General features: G+C 39.3%; 2 protein-coding genes across 3 annotated transcripts; both read right to left on the bottom strand.

Moving 5' to 3' along the window:
- Positions 1-1446: 1446 nt before the first annotated feature.
- Positions 1447-7093, bottom strand: LOC125384298 (BPTI/Kunitz domain-containing protein-like). 2 transcript variants are annotated; one of them, XM_048403104.1, is made up of 4 exons: positions 7038-7093; positions 6281-6367; positions 5218-5376; positions 1447-1677 (listed from the first exon to the last, which is right to left on the bottom strand). In XM_048403104.1, exons 2-4 carry the CDS (start codon positions 6351-6353, stop codon positions 1493-1495), a joined length of 417 nt encoding a protein of 138 aa, XP_048259061.1. In that variant the 5' UTR covers positions 6354-6367; positions 7038-7093; the 3' UTR covers positions 1447-1492. The 2 variants fall into 2 exon arrangements, with proteins under 2 accessions (XP_048259061.1, XP_048259062.1); XM_048403105.1 differs by having other exon boundaries at positions 6281-6369; positions 7044-7081.
- Positions 7094-11335: 4242 nt separating this feature from the next.
- LOC124148763 (BPTI/Kunitz domain-containing protein-like) lies at positions 11336-18539 on the bottom strand. The gene is made up of 4 exons (XM_046520054.2): positions 18476-18539; positions 15864-15950; positions 12694-12852; positions 11336-11566 (listed from the first exon to the last, which is right to left on the bottom strand). The coding sequence occupies exons 1-4, from the start codon at positions 18537-18539 to the stop codon at positions 11382-11384; spliced, it is 495 nt and encodes a 164-aa protein (XP_046376010.2). The 3' UTR covers positions 11336-11381.
- Between the last annotated feature and the right edge of the window lie 1525 nt (positions 18540-20064).

Raw genomic sequence — 20064 nt, 5'->3', positions numbered from 1 at the left:
TTTATTTACAGACCGCCGTCATATAGCTGTAATATTGCTGAGTGCGGCGTTAGACAACAAACCAACCAAGCAATCTTAGAGGCGGCTAAAATGGGGATCGTGTGGTGATGTGTGTTTGCTTGTGTGTGCTTGTACCCCAACTTATTCATGATATCAACCACCGGTTTAACTTGTAGTCTATTGCCGGTAATCAGTTATCTACAGGCTGTTGTGATGTACCTGCAACGCTGCTAACTGCGGCATGAAACAACATTGCTTCAACATTGAAAAGAAAGTAGATTTCTCCTCAGATAATAAACCAACGCGGCGTCAAGTGACGTTAAGCCTTGTTTATTTCGCGGTAAGGTCATATCAGATTAATTTGTTCATTGGAATCGCGGCTATCTTTTTCAGGGCTCATATTCCCCACATATATCTACAAGTTGCTGGAGAAATGCGGTCCTCACCAATGGTGTGACGCCTTAATGATAAAGAGTTGCCTAAAAAAACAAACCCCGTGAAGATCCGGGGTAGAATAGGTCTTCAGCAACCCATTCTTGCCGTAAAAGGCTACTATGCTTGTCTAACGGGATCGGGTGGTCAGGCTGGCTGACTTGGTTGAAGCATGTCATCGATCCCAAGTGCGTAGATCGATGCTCATGATATCAATCACTGGATTGTCTGGTTCAGACTCGATTATTTACAGACCGCCGTCATATTGCTGGAATATTGCTGAGTGCGGCGTAAAACAACGAACCAAACCAAAACCAAATCACACATCAAACCGCCCCGGGGTCTGGTAGGATTCGATCCCCGGCCGCATCATACCAAAAGACGTTAAAAGATGGTACTTGTTGTTACCCTGCATGGCGCTCGGCATTAAGGGGCTAAAACAAGGACCTGTCGTCTTGGAGTCAGTATATTGTGCCTGAGTGGGGTATTAATGTTAAACTGCGGCATCACATCGCTATATAAGTGCAATCATCTTGGACGCGACGTTAAACACCTCAACTCACCTTACATACCATGCTGGCCCGCTTTGATATAACTGAAATACTGTTGAAAGCTGCGTTATATCTCACTCTGATTATTGTGCGATTATCATGTACCTCTGATTATTGTGTGAACATGTCTGAACATTCTCTGACCAGAAGTGATAGTTGCATGTCTGCTCAAACACAATGGATCGGACCAAGTCGAAAACAAGAGAATGGTTAATGCTGACGATTGGACTACAAAAGGTTTAATTAACGGAGTTTCCTTGTAAGTGTTATATAGGGCATGGAGCGTGATTATTTTCTGTATCTGTGTGTATCACTGGACGACTGTTTCATCTCGAGTAGATTCATGCGCATTTGCATCAGTGTATCAGTCGCAATAGTCCAACGTTGAGCACGAACACAATTGAAACGTTTAGAATTCAGTTGACCTTGGGTACTCAACATTTCACAAAAAACACATGATGAATTACATTAATCGTGTTTTATTGTAGGTCGTGTACGTTCTGCAGTCTTCACCACGGCCTTCCCCACCGACACTGGAAGCGACACTCATCCAGTGTCTTGAAGTTGTTTGCGTTTCCCTTACAGCTTCCATAGCTGAATAACTGACATCTGTTTGTACGTTTGTTGTACCACCACCTGCGAACAACGACGTCACAAGGCCCCTGATCTCTAGGGAGGCTGCAGAGGTCACCACCTGGACACAGAAGGGGGGGACATGGGTTGTATGAAACTTGTTGGTGTCAATAAACGCCCAGACCATGCACTTCATTGTCATTATTCAACGTCTAGATCACGCACTTCATTGTCATTAATAGACGTCTACATCATGTACTTCATTGACATTGATAGACGCCTAGATCATGCACTTCATTGTCATTATTCAACGTCTAGATCATGCACTTTATTGTCATTATTCAATGTCTTGATCACGCACTTCATTGTCATTAATAGACGTCTACATCATGCACTTCATTGTCATTATTCAACGTCTAGATCATGCACTTTATTGTCATTATTCAACGTCTAGATCACGCACTTCATTGTCATTAATAGACGTCTACATCATGCACTTCATTGTCATTATTCAACGCCTAGATCATGCACTTCATTGTCATTATTCAACGTCTAGATCACGCACTTCATTGTCATTAATAGACGTCTACATCATGCACTTCATTGTCATTATTCAACGCCTAGATCATGCACTTCATTGTCATTATTCAACGCCTAGATCATGCACTTCATTGTCATTATTCAACGTCTAGATCATGCACTTCATTGACATTAATAGACGCCTAGATCATGCACTTCATTGTCATTATTCAACGCCTAGATCATGCACTTCATTGACATTAATAGACGCCTAGATCATGCACTTCATTGTCATTATTCAACGTCTAGATCATGCACTTCATTGTCATTATTCAACGCCTAGATCATGCACTTCATTGTCATTATTCAACGTCTAGATCATGCACTTCATTGACATTAATAGACGCCTAGATCATGCACTTCATTGTCATTATTCAACGCCTAGATCATGCACTTCATTGACATTAATAGACGCCTAGATCATGCACTTCATTGTCATTATTCAACGTCTAGATCATGCACTTTATTGTCATTATTCAACGTCTAGATCACGCACTTCATTGTCATTAATAGACGTCTACATCATGCACTTTATTGTCATTATTCAACGTCTAGATCATGCACTTTATTGTCATTATTCAACGTCTAGATCATGCACTTTATTGTCATTATTCAACGTCTAGATCACGCACTTCATTGTCATTAATAGACGTCTACATCATGCACTTCATTGTCATTATTCAACGTCTAGATCATGCACTTTATCGTCATTATTCAACGTCTAGATCACGCACTTCATTGTCATTAATAGACGTCTACATCATGCACTTCATTGTCATTATTCAACGCCTAGATCATGCACTTCATTGTCATTATTCAACGTCTAGATCACGCACTTCATTGTCATTAATAGACGTCTACATCATGCACTTCATTGTCATTATTCAACGCCTAGATCATGCACTTCATTGTCATTATTCAACGCCTAGATCATGCACTTCATTGTCATTATTCAACGTCTAGATCATGCACTTCATTGACATTAATAGACGCCTAGATCATGCACTTCATTGTCATTATTCAACGCCTAGATCATGCACTTCATTGACATTAATAGACGCCTAGATCATGCACTTCATTGTCATTATTCAACGTCTAGATCATGCACTTTATTGTCATTATTCAACGCCTAGATCATGCACTTCATTGTCATTATTCAACGTCTAGATCATGCACTTCATTGTCATTATTCAACGTCTAGATCATGCACTTCATTGATATTAATAAACGCTAGATCATGCACTTAATTGACATTAATAGACGCCTAGATCATGCACTTAATTGATATTGATAAACGTCTAGATCATGCACTTCATTGGCAATATTTAACGTCTAGATCATGCACTTCATTTACATTAATAGACGTCTAGATCATGCACTTCTTTGGCAATAATTAACGTGTAGATCATGCACATGATTGGCAATAATTAACGTTTAGATCATGCACTTCACTGATATTAATAGACATCTAGATCATGCATTTCATTGGCAATATTTAACGTCTAGATCATGCACTTCATTGGCATTTATAAAACATTTAGATTGTCAGTTGTCGAGAGCATTTCATTGGCAATAATTAACGTCTAGATCATGCACTTCATTGGCATTTATAAAACATTTAGATTGTCAGTTGTCGAGAGCATTTCATTGGCAATACTTAACGTCTAGATCATGCACTTCATTGGCATTTATAAAACGTTTAGATTGTCAGTTGTCGAGATCATTGGAACCGCATTTGGTACCATCATCACCTGCCTCCCCCCCCCCCCCCCCTCCCCATTATGGCACACGTTTATTAATATAGCACATGCTATTTACCTTTTGTTTTATTATTACCATGTACATGGATTATCTCACCCCCTACACCACCCCTAATAACACTTCCACTTCAATCTTTGATGTTTTATATATTGAGGTAATCAACATCGACGTACTTTCTCTTAATCAGTGCTATATTATCACATTGACGTACCCCCTTACAGTACATTCTACACTGTATAATTATTAATAAATTTAGGTATTCAAAATAGATCTACCTACGCATAAGACAATCTAGCATAATTATAGTACTGACGTAGCTAACATCGAAGTACGTCCATATAATAAAATCTATCATTATTAACGTGTATACGTCAGCATCCTCCCCAAGGGTGATTTGGGTTTCATATCTCAGGGCGTAAGCCGAGACCCATGAATCCATATCAGCCACAGAGGCGGGTGGGTGGGTGGTGGGTCGTTAACCTCTTTACATCGCTTGGGCTACCAACACGATGTACTTTAAACAATAATGCAGGACCCTGAACCAAGCCTCACTCCCCTCACATCTAACCAACAACTGGCTGAAACAATGATGCTGAAAATAGAAATAAAAAGTAATCAACACTGACTTACTTACCCCAACTAAAAAAATCTATCATTATCAATGTGTATTTATATGAGTAGAAAATAATGAAATAACTCCATATAATACAATATTGAGAACAAATCTTAACGAAATTAGCATAATCCAATCTATCATGTTTTGTCTTGGTGGGACATCCTTATAAATATGCAGAAGTAATGTACACTGTAATTATAATTATTATTACACTCATTTAATCAACATCGATGTGCCTATACCTCCATATAAATCAATCTATCATTTTTGGCATGCTGTTGTAATCAAACTTGATGTATCGCTACAAAATACAAGCCTTAATTATTAATATATTGAAGTAATCAACACTGACTTACACCCTCTCAGTAAATCTACAGTTAACTACATTTATAACGAACACGCTTATAACGAACTGACGGATATAACGAAATGTGCTTTGATCCCGTCCATTTGCTGTATATTTGTTGTATATATGTCCATAACGAACTACGGTTATAACGAACTAAAACAATGGTCCCTTTGAGTTCGTTATAACCGTAGTTTACTGTATTATTATCCATATATTTGAATATAAGTAAATAATAATGAAATACCTCAATATAATACAATTTATCATTATCAACATATTGAAGTACAAATCTTGACGAAATTAACATGATACAATCTAACATTATTAATACAAAGAAGCACTAAACATTGGTATACCTCCACATCTGTACCGGCAGTCCTCCAGAGTGTCGAATCTGTTGGCATTTCCAAAACACCCTCCATACACGAACTTCTCACACAGACACGTCTGACTGTTGTAGTAGTACTGGGGGTCGTAGGCGTAACATGGGCCAGGGTCTTTGGGTAGCTGGCACACTAAAAGGTCCATGTGTTGTAATGCCTTTAAGATCTAGTACCTTAAGGATCTAGTACCTTAAGGATCTAGTACCTCACTCAGTCGGGACAAACATAACATACAACCCTAGAACCGCTCACAATATAACTATGCCTCTATTACGAACTAAGTTATCTGCATCCTCGTTTATACCATCCGCGATCAAATTGTGGAATACATTATCAAGGAATATTGAAGCATTCCCTCGATTTAAATCCAGTTTAAGAACAGAAAGATCTACAGTTCCATCATATTTCGGATATGGTTTAAGGAAAATTAACATTATACATACAAAATTAAGATATGATGACAGTGAATTAAAAATGACTTATTTAGAAAAGGTGTAAACGAGGATCCAAAATGCCGATGTGGCAGCCCATGTGAAAATTCATATCATTTTTTCATTGAATGTCCTTCATTTAAATCAGCTAGAAACGATGGATGCACTCACTATTGTTAATTGTGAAAGATACTTGTGATGTAAATATTGACCTGATGCTAGTTGGAAATGCAATTTTACCTAATCATGTGAACGAAAACATATTTAGGAATGTACATACATATATAAAGAAAACAAAAAGGTTTGAGTGAACAATGTGAATGTATATACGTTTCTCCATCTCTTTTCTTTCCTTTTTGTCATTTGATTTATTAACTGTAAATAAGCATTTTAGGTTTGTTAACACCATACCCGTGCCCGTTGGTTTCACTGAAGTGGTAAATGTCTGAGACCTGCATCACTTCGGGCCGTGATATAACTGGAATACTGTTAAAAGCGGCGTTAAACCCAACTCACTCACTTATCACTAACTTTTACGCCTAATGAAACCACATTTAATTATCCTCTGGCGTTTACGTATGGTTAAATAGGAGGGGTGTACTCACGATTTGGTTTCCAGGCTGAGGTCAGACCAACCACTATTACCACCAAACACAGCTGGCAAAAGGACAACGCCATGATTCTGTCGTGATCTAAACAGACATTTCAGAGAACATGAAGCTAAGATGAAACTGCTCAACTATTGAGATAGTACACGTAAGGTATGTATAGGTTGTCAGTGTAAATGATATTTCACGCTTGCCAGCAATATTTCATCTTAATCACGGCTGGTAAATAATCTAGTCTTTGTCAGCCATCCAGTGGTTCACAACACGAGCAATGACCCAGGCGGTCGGAGCAGGATGACATACAACATGCAAACCAATGGTTGATATCATGAATACCTGTCTGTCTATGTCATCACCATAACCAGTCGGCTCTTACGACAAGCACAAGCATCTCAGGTAGACTACCCACATGTGTCATATCAGGAAGATCTCCGGTAGTCATAAAGATCATTCTTAAGAAGCTTCGCCTATTCATATTAAAATGCTGACATTCGCAATCATTGATCTAATTAACATATAATGAATATTTTTTAAATATGAACGCATGGTTATTATGGGTATGTTATAGGCATTTGGAAATTGGCTGAGACAAAATTTCGAAGATACTTTTTGTCTCATCAAGCGATTAAAGAATCAAGTCATTACGAAAACGCAACATACATACAGATTAAGAAAGTATTACAATGTGTCCATGTTTTATACAAAATAACATAATGTCATTTGCATTAGAGAAATTGAAATAAATTGCCCAAACCTGACTGCAAAAGGCATCCAACAGTGGGCAGATTTTCAGAACATTTATATAGCCAGTTATTTAATTGCATGTCACATGCCACGTATCTAAAAGAACCCTATTTGTGAATAATTATCCATCATGGTATTTGCAGTGTCTCTTGTTTTTTTTCTTGACATTTCAACACACAGCCGTCGGCGGATACAGTTCGCCCTTCACTTTATGAATATTTATTTCAGCACAACTCAGAATAAAGACAAAACAGAGAAGAGAAAAAGAAGAAAAAGATCTTGAACATATAGTAAGCCATTTGGAAATTTTTAGACAACTTAGTGGAGGCAAAAGCTTAACATGAAGAAATGAGAAAGTAGAAATGCATGGATTGTTGGTCACGAGCTACAAATTCACTTGAGGGAGAGAAACCATCAAAATACATTTTGTAGTTTGGAAAAGAGAAATAACGTAGACAGACAATGATTAAGATAATTACTACAGAGAAAATAATTTTCACATCAAATCATGTGTGCCAAAGGAGAATCATTATAGGGGATGTCTAAAGTGAGTGAGTATGGTTTTACGCCGCTTTTAGCAATATTACAGCAATATCACGGCGGGGGACACCAGAAATAGGCTTCACACATTGTACCCATGTCGAGAATCGAACCCTGGTCTTCGGCGTGACGAGCGAACGCTTCAGCCACGAGGCTACCTTACCGCCCCGGATATCTAAAGAATTGGAGGCCTAAAAAAATTACTCAATGTTATCTACAACTTAACTGGAGCAACAATTGCAAATCGTAATAAAAATATTTTGAATAAAATGATAAATGAGGATAAACAAGGTTTATCCCTGGATGGAATATAAATGAAAATATAAGACTGGTTTATGATATAATGATTACTACAGAGAACGAAACTATACCAGGGTGTCTTTTTCTAATTGATTTCGAGAAGGCCCTGATACTATTTTATGCACATTCCTTGAAAATTTTCTACATCTACATGTATTTTATTTTGGACATTGACATTTGTCATTGGATAAAAATATTCAATGAAACCATTGGATCCACAGTTTTACAATGTGGATATTTCTTAATATTATAAAGAGGAGACAGAATGTAGACAAGGTGACCCCCTTTCCCCATATTTGTTTATTATATGTGCAGAAATCTTAGCGATTATGGTTCGAGGGAATAAAGACATGAACGGCATGACGATCGGTAACGTGCATTACTAAATACATCAATATGCAGATGATACATCGTCGAAAAGAAGAGTCACATGTTCGATTACGACTATATCATAAGCATGTGTTTAAGAATCACCACCCAACCTGATACCACGTATTCGCGAAAAGATGAGCCAATCCTTCCCCATCGGTGGCACCCGTCACAAACAAATGCAAAGGCAAGTCAAGTATTCACCAAAAAGCACGGAACATATGGTACACCGGAATTTTAGATTTTTTGAATGACTTAAGCTGGCCTTTTTTTTGAGAAACCATGATTGAAAAACTGAGTTGTAAGCAAAATGTGTCTCTCCGTGAAATATGTGCCTTATGAACGAGATGTAAATGTGGAAATGTGAACAAGATGCATGAAGCAACGGAAAAGTGTAGACGCCATTGGGTGGAGCTGATAGTTCAGTGGAAGACATCAGGGGAAAATTCACGATTGTAAAATTTAAATTTCTATACATGGATCAAGACAGGACACTCAGTTACTCAGTTGTTTCTTTGATTTCCAACTCTGGTGGATAGATGAGGTGAACTTCTTGGTAACATGTCCTTAATTTGAACTAAATCAGTAAAGATGCAAAGAGAAACATAACAGCTAGTGGAGTGGCACAGTTAGTGCCTATGGGACACTAGTGCTTGTCTAAACGTTCTATCACGAAAGTTGACAATGATATGTCAATCAGCAAGTCCAGTAACTCATATATTAGTGAGTGAGTTTGGTTTTGAACAATGTACTTGTATTTGGGTATCCGAATATCCGAGTAGAGTTACTTTTATTCTTAAATTGATCACATCCATAAAAGATTGAAATAATATGATATTCCGAACCCCTTTCTTGAAAGTGAGTGAGTGAGTGAGTGAGTGAGCGAGTGAGCGAGTGAGTTAGGTTAATGTAATGTGATTCTTCTTTCAATTTATCACGAGGAATAGTTGTGTACAGACCGTGAATATCAAAATGAAAGTGATTTGATTCTGGTCGAAATTGTACAACATGAGTATCCTTTGACTTTTCACAAGCGACAGAGCGAATCCCCGCACCCGGAAACGTTGGTCAGTAGGTCCCGATGTGCGTTCTGTCACGTGATCACTTTCGACGTATTTCAATATGCAACAATAGACATGTCTGCTCTTCTTAAGCTTCACCTCATAAGGTTTGTCTTCCATTGCCCGCTGAACTACCATCCGAGGCCAAAACCGATGCTCTTGGACAGTTGTTACAATGACTAATTCAGCAAGAACTTTTTGTTTGGATGGAGTTCGTGAATCTTTCTAATAACTATATTGCTAATGGATTCCATCCTCTCGGTAATGGGGGGCACGGGTGGCCCAGTCGTCTTAGGCGTCGCGATTCGCTGTGCAGAGTTGCGTCCCTTGGGCACGTCATCAACCTATGATTGTGGGTTCGAATCCCGGTTCGCCCCGATTATGTTTCTAGGTTTGTCAGCACCATACCCGTGCTCGTGGGTTTCACCGAAGTGGTAAACGTCAGAGACCTGCATTTCTGCGGACTTTCCTCCCGTATTAAGCTGACACGCCGTGATATAACTGTTATACTGTTAAAAACGGCGTTAAACCCAACTCACTCACTCACCTCACGGTAAGATATACAACTGGTTCATTCTCTCGAGCATTTCACGATGTATTTTTGACAGAAACGAATGATACGTTCATGACATGAGCCATGGTCCATGTGATGCGTTCTTGCGTCGGTTCACACAACATACCAGTATGTTTGTTTGTGCCTTGAACCAATCTAATTATCTCTTGAATATGAGTAATTCTCATATATTAAGCAAAATGTCTGGTATTCGCGTTTTTTTTGTCTGTGGATATATGTAAACTATGGCGATCACATATTGCCACTGGACCATGGACAATCTATAGTTCGAGCAATCGTTACACCCCTAGCCCTGTTCCTGTCAGTGTGGAACCCCAGATTATGAATATTTTGGATAATGTCTGGATGTAATCAAGGGGATATTTCTTTGTACCAATGATTCAGTAATCCGAAGGTTGTCACTGACGATTGAACCGGAAACGATACCGCCCTGAGTAACAACAGTACATACGCCTAGCTGCCGAAGGGTCCCATGAATAAAAAGCAACCAAAAAACAATTTCCATAATCATAAGAATTATCTACTATAAGTAGTGTCCACTGCCCGATACCAATAGTCAACTTTCGCTTTATGTCGAGCAATAGTCTAGCAGCTCCTGCCTTTGGCGTCAGAACATTTGAGGTGAGGTGAAATGGGGTTTAACGTCGCGTCCAAGATTATTGCACTTATATAGCGACGTGCATGCACGTGTATGTATGTGTGTGTGTGTGGCTGCTTGTACTAGTCCGGACTGATGCCGATTTATATTGCTATCACACTGAGATACCATGCCGCAGTTTAACATGAATACCCCACTCAGACACAGTATACAGACTCCGAGCCGACCAGTCCTTGTTTGAGCCCCTTAATGCCAAGCGTCAGACAGGGTTAAAACAAGTACCATCTTTTAACGTCTTTTGGTATGACGCGGCTGGGGATCGAACCCCGGACCTTCAGCTCTCCGGGCGGACGCTCTACCATTAGACCACGGAGGCGGTCTCACAACATTTCAAAGAGCGCGATAAATGGCGCTTAATCAAAGGTTGTCGATCAAGGTTACAACAATCAAGGCCTTAGCAAAGCTTTCAAAATGTTTGATGGTAGACACGTGGATGACATTTCCATGTTTGACGCAGTGACAAAAATGATGTCCGATGCAATTCCCCATATCTTTTCCGTATAATTATGGAAATCGTAAGGAAGAGAATTTATGGATGTCAACTTCTTTATTATGAGGAACACAGCGTTTCCAATTATATGCTTACTCCTTTACCAGGTGACATTCACATGGTGAAGAAGTAATCATATACTCTAAAACGTTGTGTTCCTCATAATAAAGAAGTTGACATCCATAAATTCTCTTCCTTATGTGAATAACTTCTAAATGCCTTTCAAAGACTTTATGGAAATCGTGTTTGTTGCTTTTATTTATGAATCACTTATGTTTTTGGTACTCAATATTTCACAAAAAAACCACATCCTGAATTACATTAATCATGTTTTATTGTAGGTTGTGTGCGTCATGTAGGTTTCACCACGGCCTTCCCCACCGACACTGGAAGCGACACTCATCCAGTGTCTTAAAGTTGTTGGCGTTTCCCTTACAGCCTCCATAGCTGAATAACTGGCATCTGTTTGTACGTTTGTTGTACCACCACCTGCGAACATCGGCGTCACAAGGCCCCGAATCTCTAGGGAGGCTGCAGAGGTCACCACCTGAACACAGAAGGGGGAGAAATGGGTTGTATGAAACTTGTTGGAGTCAAAAAACGTCTTTATGCACTTCATTGGCAATAATAACGTCTACGTCATGTACAGCGTTTTTATTATATCAACTGTCGAGAGCACCAGGACCGCAAGTGGTCACATCGTCATCAGGTACCTATATCATTATGACCATCTTCCCGAGGCAAGGGAGTTAACTGACTGTAAGTCCACTTTCCATCCTTGAACTTTTTTTTAAAAGGTGCCCCAATTTTTTGACGCACTTCGCGAGGTAAGACCCGTTTTATTACAACATAGATCTTGATTATCAATCAGATATCTTGACATTTTAAATGAGAGGTGGAATCTGATCACAGAACGGAATCACAGAACTTTTTGTTTGGATGGAGTTTGTGAATCCTTCTAATAATTATGTTGCCAATGGATTCCATCATCTCGGTAATGGGGCATGGGTGGCCCAGTCGTCTAAGGCGCCACGATTCTCTGTGCAGAGTTGCGCCCCTTGAGCATTCCAGAAACCTATGATTGTGGGTTCGAATCCCGGTTCGCCCCGATTATGTTTCTAGGTTAGTCAGCACAATACCTATGCTCGTGGGTTTAACCGAAGTGATAAACGTCTGAGACCTGCCTCACTTCGAGCTTTCCTCCCAAATTAAGCTGACACGCCGTGATATAACTTGAATACTGTTAAAAGCGGCGTTAAACCCAACTCACTCACTCACTCACTCTTTGTGGGATATCCCTATTTATATGCAGAAGTAATATACACTGTAATTATAATTATTATTACACTCATTTAATCAACATTGATGTGCCTATATCTCCATATAAATCGATGTATCATTTTTGGCATGCTGTTGTAATCAAACTTGATGTATCGCTACAAAATACAAGCCTTAATAATTAATATATTGAAGTTATCAACACTGACTTACACCCTCTCAATAAATCTATCATTATCCATATATTTGAATATAAGTAAAAAATAATGACATACCTCAATATAATACAATTTATCATTATTAACATTATCAACATACTGAAGTACAAATCTTGACGAAATTAACATGATACAATGTATCATTATTAATACAAAGAAGCACTAAACATTGGTATACCTCCACATCTGTCCCGGCAGTCCTCCAGAGTGACGAATCTGTTTGCATTTCCCAGACACCCTCCATACACGAACTTCTCACACAGACACGTCTGACTGTTGTAGTAGTACTGGGGGCTGTAGGCCCTGCAGGGGCCAGTGTCTTTAGGAAGCTGACACACTGAAAGTTTCATACGTTGTGATTAGTATGCTTTCATGCTATCACTCCAGGGGCATCGCCATTAGTTTTGCCAAGTTTCATAGTGTTATGAGTGACGTTGTATATTTGTGTGGTTCACAAGGGGTCCAGTTTGGGTGGACGGCGTCTGCCTTTGTAACTGATTGGTGTGGGCCGCTGAACCTTTTGTTGTGTGCTGAAGTAGATAACTTACTTGGAAATTTGTTTACACTATGAGGGAAAGTTATCAAACAAAAAGGTGGAAGGAAAACGAATTTGAGAGGGAGAAATATGGTATAACTGAACGAGGGCAGTTCAGCCAAGCGTTATGTCCGGAGACAAAGTTAGAAGGTCATGTCGACGCTTCAAAGGAGGAAACTGTTGTTACCCAGTTATCCTGTGAACTGTGATATATATAAGTTTGGAACAATGTGAAATGGAATTCATTGGGAATGTGATGTCAAGAAATCTGAGGTGACTATTATCTACATTGCACATTTGCCATATTGCTTTGCCTAAATAGATGTGTATGAGTGCCTTGCCCAGTAACTGAGAATTATTATATACTTATCTTTGTTTTAATTATTAAATCTAGCTTTAAACTTCAGAGATTGTTGTGTGATTCTTGTAACTGTTATTTGTGGTATTAGCGGGAACCCCTGCCGTTCATACCACACGTAACAATATGGCTTCCAGTACATTTGGAGTATTCAGATCATTCTCCTGCTGTGGTCGCAAACTGAGGCAATACACAAACTTTAAGCAGTGGCATCTTTATCCTTTTTCCGTCACGGTTTCTATAATTTCAAACAGTTCTGTAATTATAAACGAAATCGGCAAAATCATTTCCAAAGGCAAAAGACATCTCTGCTAGAACGATTCAGACCAATTCGTAAGGAAGTCTCTATGAATCTTTATCAAATGGTGATGATTCCAGGTAATGGCACTAATCACAAACACGTGGAAATGAAAGCCAAGTGTTCAACATATTTATGGTCCAAGACAAAATCAATCTCATTAAAATCTGATCTTAGTTCTCGCTATCGCTAAACAAAGATCTGAGGACATCCCATTAAGGGTCACGTCAGAACGACCTTTCATCCAACCAATCAGAGCGTTGCTTACCAGATCATGAAAGTGACAGTCGGAATGTGTTTTCTAATCATGCAACCACGAAATATTTAACACGGGGTATTCCGAACGACAGTTACGGGTTTTATGATTATATCCATACAATCTAGGCCATCTATAAGCCATTCCAGAATGTTCTTCTTATCAGTTTTAATTTTTTTAATCGAGAATACGTCAAAATATGTTTCGAAGCGTTGTCGCCAGTTTGAAACTAGTGTGGTAAAGCTCGAAAAAGCTGCCTTCTGATTGGCTAATGTCGATTTCTTGTCAGTCATTTCATTGGTCGGACAAAATTCGCGAAAGGTCGTTCTGACGTGACCTGTAATGGGATGTCCTCAGATCTTTGTTTAGCGGTAGCGAAAACTAAGATCTGATTTTAATGAGATTGAGTCAAAATAGGGAACTAATTTGTGACCTTGATTCCATTAACACCTGACTTGTCCAGTAGGATACATGATCCGTGCACTTAGTGAGTCGAGTTATGAGAATGGCCTCTGACATGATTCATATGATTTTGCTTTGATGATTATCAAGTTTAACCTATGTTTAACTCTAAATCGTATAATTGATCGTATATTGGTTGAATACACTATAGATGATGTCTAAGTAACACAGGTGATCTTATCGCACCTGCGCACCTGAGTACACAACAGTTTACATTTAATTCGTATAACTGATCCTGCTGCACCAGCTATATTAGTCATCCTTTGGAGTTATGGCCTCGGGGCATACTCGAACGCGGGTATGATTGTGTTCTTACTTATGTGATGTTTACAAGCAAAACGCACCTGTTTTCTTGACTTAATTAGAGTGTACCGATGTTCCATTAGTTTGAAGGTAGCCCATATATGCCTTCTAAGTATTTCATCTTTCTAACAAATTCAATGTTTCAAATTCTAATTCTGCCAAGAAACATGCGTGCTCTTTACACCCATAATAATGAAATTTACACCCATAATAATGTTATCTACACTCAAAATAATGAAATGTACACTCATAATAATGAAATGTACACTCATAATAATGAAATGTACACTCATAATAATGAAATATACACTCATAATAATGAAATTTACACTCATAATAATGAAATGTACACTCATAATAAAGAAAACATGGGTGGGTATGTTCATTCTTCATTGGTCATGTATAGTAAGGAAGTGAAAGAACACGCGACTAACCTTTGACTAAAAATATCTTTTAAAATCACACAAAAATCGTCTTGACGAGGAATACATCTGCTGAGCAATTTAGTCCATGTCATCACACCAATCACGTGACATTCACAGTTACTTTTGATACATGTTTTGTTATGTGTGTGAATTTTACTTACTGTATTAATGTCCAGTATATCATGATCTTCGTAAAAAATATTCAAGAAATCTACCCTCAACCATCAACAATAACTTCGTAATTCATTTCTTACAATGCAGTAATCTGTCTCCTTTATTGTGTTGCTCAGATTATAGTAGGGGTGCTTTAATTTTACGCAGTTCCTTTCTATAGAAACATTGTTATTTTGCTGCAACTCTTGTTTTTTGTGTTTTAAAAATGGACATTTTATGTACGTGGGACTAAGGCCTTTTGATTGAATAAAATGATAGATGGATATTATTTTGAGGTAGCAATTTTGTGATTCTAGTTGTTATCTCAGTTGACAATACGGACTTGTAAAAATACGTTTACAGCATATCACGTTGCTACTTTTTGTTTCTTTCGTTTTTTCAATTCATTTAAAATAGCAGCGATCAACATTTCTCGAATATAGCTCTGCATAAACGTCGTGGTCAGTGTTGCTAGCTATCACTATCTGTAGGTCAGGAGTGGTTCAGTTGTCCTAAATGTTAAAAAGAATCTTGGTTAAGTAGGAGTGGAATACTTACAGGATGGTTTCCAGGCTGAGGTCAGAGCCACAAGTATTAGCACCAAGCACAGCTGGCAAAGGGACAACGCCATGATTCTGTCGTGATCTAAACAGACACATCGCTGAGTGAGTGAGTGAGTGAGTAAGGGTCAACGCCGGTTTGAACAGTATTTCAGTTATATCGTGGCTTGTCAGTTTGGTGGGTGGTGACAAATCACGGTAGGGTGGTGACAAATCACGGGTAGGGTGGTGACAAATCACGGACAGGGCAGTGACAAATCACGGGTAGGGTGGTGACAAATCACGGGTAGGGTGGTGACAAATTACGGGTAGGGTGGTGACAAATCACGGTAGGGTGATGACAAATCACGGGTAGGGTTGGGACAAATCACGGATAGAGTAGTGACAAATCACGGGTAGGTGGTGACAAATCACGGGTAGGGTGGTGACAAATCACGGATAGGGTGATGACAAATCACGGGTAGGGTGGTGTCAAATCACGGGTAGGGTGGTGACAAATCACGGTAGGGTGATGACAAATCACGGGTAGGGTTGGGACAAATCACGGATAGAGTAGTGACAAATCACGGGTAGGTGGTGACAAATCACGGGTAGGGTGGTGACAAATCACGGATAGGGTGATGACAAATCATGGGTAGGGTGGGGACAAATCACGGATAGGGTAATGACAAATCACGGTAGGGTGGTGTCAAATCACGGGTAGGGTGGCGACAAATCACTGGTAGGGTGGTGACAAATCACGGATAGGGTGATGACAAATCACGGTAGGGTGGTGACAAATCACTGGTAGGGTGCTGAAAAACCACGGACAGGGTAGTGACAAATCACGGGCAGGGTGGCGACAAATCACTGGTAGGGTGGTGACAAATCACGGTAGGGTGGCGACAAATCACGGTAGGGTGGTGACAAATCACTGGTAGGGTGCTGAAAAACCACGGACAGGGTAGTGACAAATCACGGGCAGGGTGGTGACAAATACAGAAACATAATCAGGTCGAACACAGGGATTTGAAACAACGATCTCTGATTTCTGAGAAACACAACTCTTACCATGATCACAGGAAACATCTGCTGAAGTCCATTGAACGATTCCCACTACATGTATATCATAAGCATGTGTTTATGAATCAAATAGCGGTGATAGTGATGATACCATGTGTTCGCGAAGTGGTGCACGTATCCATCCCAGACGGTGGCAACACATGCAGTTAGAAGCGACAAAACCCTTTCCATGTTCATAATAAAGTCGGGTGGCGCGGGTGGCCCAGTCGTCTTAAGGCACCGCGATTCGCTGTGCAGAGTTGCGTCCCTTGGGCACGCCAGAAACCTATGATTGTGGGTTCGAATCCCGGTTCGCCCCGATTATGTTTCTAGGTTTGTCAGCACCATACCCGTGCTCGTGGGTTTCACCAAAGTGGTAAACGTCTGAGACCTGAATCACTTCGGGCTTTCCTCCTACATTAAGCTGACACGCCGTGATAAAACTGGAATAATGTTAAAAGCGGCGTTAAACCCACTCACTCACTCACTCACACATAATAAAGTCCACCTCTCCTCCGACTGTATCACAAGCCCGTGTTTATGAACCACCATCAAAGACTGATGTGTTCGCGCACAGGTGAGTGTGACCTGCCCAAACAGAGTGCGAGTTACGTCTTCTCCCCAACAAACACGGGAATACGGTAATGCTATCTGGCGAAAGACTTTTTATAGAAATACTGTCTTGGTAACTCACTACATTTAACTGTAATGAAAATTATCATACAAGAGTGTAAGTAGTATTGTAAACCATTCCTTCAAATAAATTGAATACAGTTTGATCTATCCCCTTTTAGTTCGTTATTATTCATCCATAAACTGCCGGAAAGAATCCGACTGAATAGTGTTATTGATTAAAGATGAGTGGTGCTGTTTAGATTCCAGTTGCTGGACAGCGCTTAGTAACTAAAAACTGCTTGAACATAGATTAGACTACCTCGCAGTTGTAAAATGTTGGACATGAACTGAAAACTAAAATGCTGCAGTTTAGTTTTTCGTTATTCAAAAGTACTGAAAAACTAAACAGCTTTTGGACGATGTAAGGCGAATCTGCTGTCATATATTAAATGAGTTTCAGTGTATTTGACCACATTACTGTAGTTGTTTACTATACAACCTTTAAATAACGAATCCGGGGCTGGCTTGTTTTTCGTTATTCGAAAAACGAATAACGAATAACGAACCCACTGGAAATACGGTATCTTATATTTGTTATACCAAGTCTGAATAACGAACCCGGTGCTGGTTGGTTTTTCGTTATTCAAAAGTACTGAATAACTTAACAGCTTTTGGATGATGATGTAAGACGAACCTGCTGTCATATATTAAATGTGTTTCAGTGTATTTGACCACATTACTGTAGTTGTTTAATATACAGCTTTTGAATAACGAACCCGGGGCTGGCTGGTTTTTCGTTATTCGAATAACGAATAACGAATATTGAACCCGCTGCTAACATCAGGCCCCTATTTCACCTCACCTCACCTAATGTAAACGATACAGAATTGAATTCATCGCGAGTCGTATGATTTATTTTGATAACAGAAATTGAAATAAAATAACCAAACCTACCGGCAAACGTCGGGCAGGATGCACGTTTCAATTTTGAGGAGATTTTTATAGCCAGCAATTTCATTGCTTGTCACATGCCATATATAAAATATAGCTATTATTTTAGTTTAGATTGTGACAGTGAGAGCCTCTCTTTGCTACTTCGTGACATGTCAGCGCACATGAAGCGTCGAAGATATGGGTGCACTTCATAAATATTAATAATCTCACAAATAGTTTTGAGACTGTAACAACAAAATTCGAATTACACGTTATGCGTAACTACATGTTTATCTGGAGAAAGGATACTCAGCCCATTTCTGGTGTCCGCCGTGATATTGCTGGAATATTACTAAAAGTGGCGTAAAACCATACTCACTCACTCGTGTAGAAAATTCTTCTAATAAATGCATATTTATATTGCGCCGTATCCATGCACTAACGGGTACTCATAGCACAACAGGCACGGCGGGCGTAGCCTAGTGAGTACAGCGTTCGCTCGTCACGACGACCGACCAGGTTCGGTTCCCCATAGGTGGGCACTGTGTAGAGTCTTAAGCCCATTTCTAGTCTCCACATCACCAGCGTTAAACACGACCCACTCACTTATACCTATTTTCAGGAGTTATAAATTCTAAAAAATGGTCTAAATAAAATAAATACATTGCAAAATCGTAATTTGTGCGTGGTCGATTTATAAGTGAGTTACCTCCCTTCCCTTATGTTAACAGACTCGCTTGGAGGAACGAGGGTATTTCTTAAAAGCATAATTTTGATAAGGTTTCATAAGAAACCAAGCTATATGATGAACAGTTCATTCGTAGGGGGTGATAAAATGCTACATGAGTGTAATATACTTAGAATGTGTACAAATATATTCCGTTAGAATCCACAAATTGGATGTGGATAGTCACCATTTCGTGTAAAGCTTGTGTGTATATGCTTCAAATGGCCTTTAAGGTTGCCCTAACGAATGTGTAAAACTGTGGTTCAGTAGAAGCAACAATATTCCATGTGGATAGTCATCATTTAGTGTATATCTATAATTTTTTGTTGATGATGTGAATACAATAAATTGTCAACCTGATTTGTATGATTTAGATTCAATCGATACAGTCTCCTGCTACCTCCTTTCACTGCGATACTGACACACATTACCCATGGCCTATGGTATTAAACTGAGACGAATAGCATTTTGACATATATATATATATTAATTGTGAGCCACATGACAACAATCGACTGTCCTGAGTGCACTTACACTGAGATAAAGGGCATCTTAGATTTTTGACAATTAAAATCTTAACATCAAATTTTAAAAAAATAAAATGCTATTTATAGAAATCATTATGAAGTGGTTCTGTAGAAATATTTCTGCATGTACAATTCTGTAATATATTTTTTGTTTCAATGTGCGGTAAAGTGTATTTGAGTACATACATGTGTGCAAAGTAAACTTCAGATACGAAGCCAACGACAATTGGTTTGTTCAAGGTTGCCATTTGGCGCTCTTCCAACAAAGGCTCATGCCCAACGAGGCTTACAATACATAACGTTATGACATAGCGCAAGAAATGGCATCCTGTAATTGGCGAAGGCGCGAGTGGGCG

Source organism: Haliotis rufescens, unplaced genomic scaffold (genome assembly GCF_023055435.1).
Source record: "Haliotis rufescens isolate VD_foot unplaced genomic scaffold, xgHalRufe1.0.p SCAF_3, whole genome shotgun sequence".
Classification (NCBI taxonomy): Eukaryota; Metazoa; Mollusca; class Gastropoda; order Lepetellida; family Haliotidae; genus Haliotis; species Haliotis rufescens.
Note: the sequence above shows the minus strand (reverse complement) of the source record. Positions and strands in the feature narration are given on the sequence as shown.